The 3,763-nt window shown below is 61.1% G+C and overlaps 2 protein-coding genes across 2 annotated transcripts in view; one reads left to right on the plus strand and one right to left on the minus strand.

Annotated features, from left to right (window-relative positions):
- Nucleotides 1–1,427, plus strand: part of H696_00043 (hypothetical protein) — a 2,836-nt gene extending 1,409 nt beyond the window's left edge. The window contains exon 3 of the mRNA XM_009493877.1: nucleotides 41–1,427. Coding sequence (XP_009492152.1) covers nucleotides 41–1,323 — 1,283 coding nt within the window. The 3' untranslated portion in view covers nucleotides 1,324–1,427. The remainder of the gene's footprint in view (nucleotides 1–40) is intronic.
- A 990-nt stretch (nucleotides 1,428–2,417) lies between these two features.
- H696_00044 (hypothetical protein) overlaps nucleotides 2,418–3,763 on the minus strand; it is a gene marked incomplete at both ends in the record, with an annotated part of 2,101 nt that continues 755 nt past the window's right edge. Inside the window, 4 exons of the mRNA XM_009493878.1 lie at nucleotides 2,418–2,587; nucleotides 2,681–2,808; nucleotides 2,989–3,296; nucleotides 3,481–3,606. Of these exons, the coding sequence (XP_009492153.1) occupies nucleotides 2,418–2,587; nucleotides 2,681–2,808; nucleotides 2,989–3,296; nucleotides 3,481–3,606 (732 nt within the window). The remainder of the gene's footprint in view (nucleotides 2,588–2,680; nucleotides 2,809–2,988; nucleotides 3,297–3,480; nucleotides 3,607–3,763) is intronic.

The raw sequence follows: 3,763 nt of genomic DNA on the forward strand, positions 1-3,763 counted from the left end.
CCCCCCCCCCCCCCCCGACACACCACCACCCACCATGCAGTTGGCTCCATCATCGGCTTCTCCCTCGTTGCCGGTGGTCCCGGCGCCATTCTGTGGGGCGATCTCGGTCTGATCGTTGCCTCGTGGTTCATCTCTCCCGTCCTGTCCGGCAGTATCGCCGCCGCCACCTTCTGGTCGGTTCGCCGTTTCATCCTGCGCAAGGAGAACTCCCTGACCCTGGGCTACTACTTCTACCCTCTGCTGATTGCCACCACCGTGGCCGTCAATGTCTTCTTCATCACCTACAAGGGTCCCTTCAAGGGTGTTGAGGAGGTCCTGCCCGTGTGGGCGGGCATCCTGGTTTCCATCGGTGCCGGTATCGTCCTGGCCACTCTCATCCACTTCCTGCTGATGCCCTTCATCCGCCGGTACATTGAGAAGGGCTCCAGCGATGAGGAGGAGGATGTCGGCTCTCTGGCCGCCACCGCCCCGGAGGACTACGGCGTCTCGGTTCCCATCAACGCCGATGCCTCTGCCCTGTCCGGTGCCACCACCACCGGCGTCGATGACCGCATGCCCCTGCTGGCTGATGCCTCCACCCCGCTGATCGCCGAGGACACCGCCAGCAAGCCGACCGAGAACGCCGCCTCCGCCAGTGTCATGAGCTTCTACCAGTCCACCCTCAACCGTGATGTCCATGCCGAGGCCAAGAGCGAGGAGGTTGCCCGTCTCCACGCCTCTGCCGAGATCTTCGACGAGAAGACCGAGCAGCTCTTCAGCTACCTGCAGGTGGCCACTGCCTGCTTTGCTTCCTTCGCCCACGGTGCCAACGACGTGTCCAACTCCGTGGCCCCCTTCACCATGATCTACTACATCTACATGTATGCCGATATCCCGGCCGGCGACTATGCCCCGCCTGTCTGGATTCTGGTCATGGGTGGTATCGGTATCGTGGCCGGTCTGGCCCTGTACGGCTACAAGCTGATTATCGCCATCGGCACGAACCTCATCAAGATGACCCCCTCTCGTGGTTTCGCCATCGAGCTGGCCACCGCCGCCACCGTGGTCATGGCCTCCATGATTGGTATCCCCATTTCCTCCACCCATTGCCAGGTCGGTGCCACCGTTGCTGTGGGTGCCTGCGAGGGCAAGAGCGGCTTCAACCTCAAGCTCTTCACCAAGACCTTCTCCGCCTGGATTATCACCATCTTCTTCGCTGGTGCCGTGTCGGCCGGTATCTTCTCCCTGGCCTACTTCTCCCCGGCCCACCCGGACTTCGGCTCGGTCATCATCCCCCCGGCCGACTCTGCCTCCTCGGCGGTTTCCTCGCTGCTTGGCTTCTAAGGTGTTGCCTCGCCCTTCTTCTGCCCTTGTTGGGTGATGTGCCGCAAGCACACCCACACATACATACACATACACACATACACACATACACACATACACACATACACACATATGTGCAGGCATGCGTACCCTCAAAATGGGTGTAGCCGGGAGTGTCTGCCCTTCTTCATCCTCTCTCCTCTCGATCCCGCAGAGAGAGAGAAGGTCGCACTCGTCAATGTGCTCCCGGCTCTCTCTCTTTCTCTCTCTCTCTCTCTCTCTCTCTCTCTCTTCTTCCGATGATATGGTGCCCCCCCCGTCCATTGTGTCGGGGGGTACTTCATGGATGTCGGGGCGGAGAATGGCGCAGAAGAGAGATGTGGGGCGGATGTTGGCATGCTCAACTCTGTTGTCCATAGCGCGTGCCGTCGTGTGGAGGCGCACACGGCTGGGGAGATGGGCCCTCTTGCGGCTCTGCCTCCTCCTCCGTTTCGGCGGTGTGTTGTATGCGCTCTTTCGTCCTCGGGACCATGAGAGACGGGCCTCCCCTCCCCTCTCCCTCACACTCCATTCCCCTTTCTCTCCCCCTCTTGCCCTTTGATAAATATAAATGCCGCCAGTCGGCGCTCTGTGAATGACCTCTTCTTGTGTTGTTTTCCCCCGCGTCCCTTCTCTCGCAGGCAAAAGAGAGAAGGGGGGTTTGTTGGCCGGCGCCTTGATCGTGTGTGTGTGTGTGTGTGTGTGTGTGTGTGTGTGCTGTGGCTGGAAAGGAGCGCTCGCATAATTCGGAGAATGGACAGATGTATTTGTCGCGCGGGGGGGCGGCGTGTGGACATGTGCATGGTTTTCCCCTGTGCCTTTCTCCCTCCCTCCGCCTTTTGCCCCATGCCAAGCAAATGTATCCTTCATGTTCAGCAGATGAGAGGAAGGAGGTGCCAATCGGGCATCATGCCGGAATGGTATGGTAGAGCACATGGCATAGCACGGCACGCCAAGGGTCCACATGGCGGTGGGGCTTGCCTTCGTGCAGACACACGAGGCGCGCGCATCCACGTAGGGGGGAGGGGGAGGGCGGGGGGGGATGCACAGAGGTCCCGCCTGTATGCTCGCTCTCTTTACCGGATGGTACCGTTGGCGACGGTGTTCGGGGCACAAACGCCCTCCTTGCCCTTGATGGACCAAGCGATGTCGTTCCAGCGAGCAACACGGTTGGCATCGGTGCGCAGACCCGGCTGCAGGGCCTCGAAGATCTTCTTCTTCGGGTTGAGCTGGGGCAGAGGCTCGCCTATTGGTGTTTGCGGGGTTACACGGCGATGTCAGCAGCGAAAGAGGCTTCCACAAGGGGCAATCAAAAGGGGAAGAGAGAGGGCACGCGTACCGGGGTGACCCTCGAAGACGATGACGTCGCCCACCTCGGCGCCGGCCGGCGGCTCGACCAGCTCGACGACGGTGTCCTCGGCGTTGGCAGCGCACATGACCATGGCGAAGGACTTGACACCACGCATGCTGGGAGTTGTGGCGCGCGGCGAAACAGGAGCCAGTCAGGCACGGCGCATGCACGGTCAGAGAATGCCGAGAGGCTGGGCAAAAGCCGAGACGATAAAGGGCCAAGGGCAGCGGGCAAAGGCCCCCCCCCCCCCCTCCCCCTCTCCTCCGCCGCTCCCCAAATTCAAGCAAACAACGCACGCAGCCGGCTTCAGGTTGCACAGGCAGATAACAAGGCGGTCCTGAAGATACTCCATCGGGATCTTGCCAACCAGGCCGGAAACGACGGTGCGGGGACCGGTCTCCTCACCGAAGTCGATCTGCTCCACATACAGGGACGAGGCATTCTCATGCAGGGCGACGCTGACCACGCGGCCAACGCGCATGTCCAGCATCGAGATGTCGGGCTCGCCGGAGACCTCGGCGGCGGCGGCGGGCTTGGCCGCGGGCTTGGCCTTGGCCTTCTTCTTCTCCTGGAGGGCCTCAGCCTCGGCGGCAACGGCAGCGAGCTGTGCGTGATTTGGTGCCGAGTGTTAGGATTGGCCAGAGACACAGAGGAAGAGCGAGAGAGGGAGAGAGGGAGAGAGGGAGAGAGGGAGAGAGAGGGAGAGAGAGGGAGAGAGAGGGAGAGCTGGCCATGGGGGTGGCGCAAAAGGCAGCCCCCACCAAGCGTGCGAAATGGGGTGCACGCACAGCAGCCTCGAAGTCAATCTTGGGGAAGACAGAGATGTTGATCTTGTCGTGGGTAAGGTCCTGGACCTCCTTGAACCAGCGGAACAGGTTGCCAACCTCGTTGTAGCGACGAGCCGGGAGGTTGTTCTATGTGCACGTAGACGCGAGCGGTGAGAGGGACTTGTTAGATCTTGTATCGGAAGAGGCCCAATGATCGGGATGGCCCGACGACAGGAAGAGGAAACGCACGAAGTAGCCGTGGGCGATGGCAAAGACAAAGACATCAGCAGCGGAGATGTTATCG

The sequence above is a fragment of the Fonticula alba genome (genome assembly GCF_000388065.1).
Source record: "Fonticula alba strain ATCC 38817 unplaced genomic scaffold supercont2.1, whole genome shotgun sequence".
In the NCBI taxonomy this organism is placed as follows: domain Eukaryota; order Rotosphaerida; family Fonticulaceae; genus Fonticula; species Fonticula alba.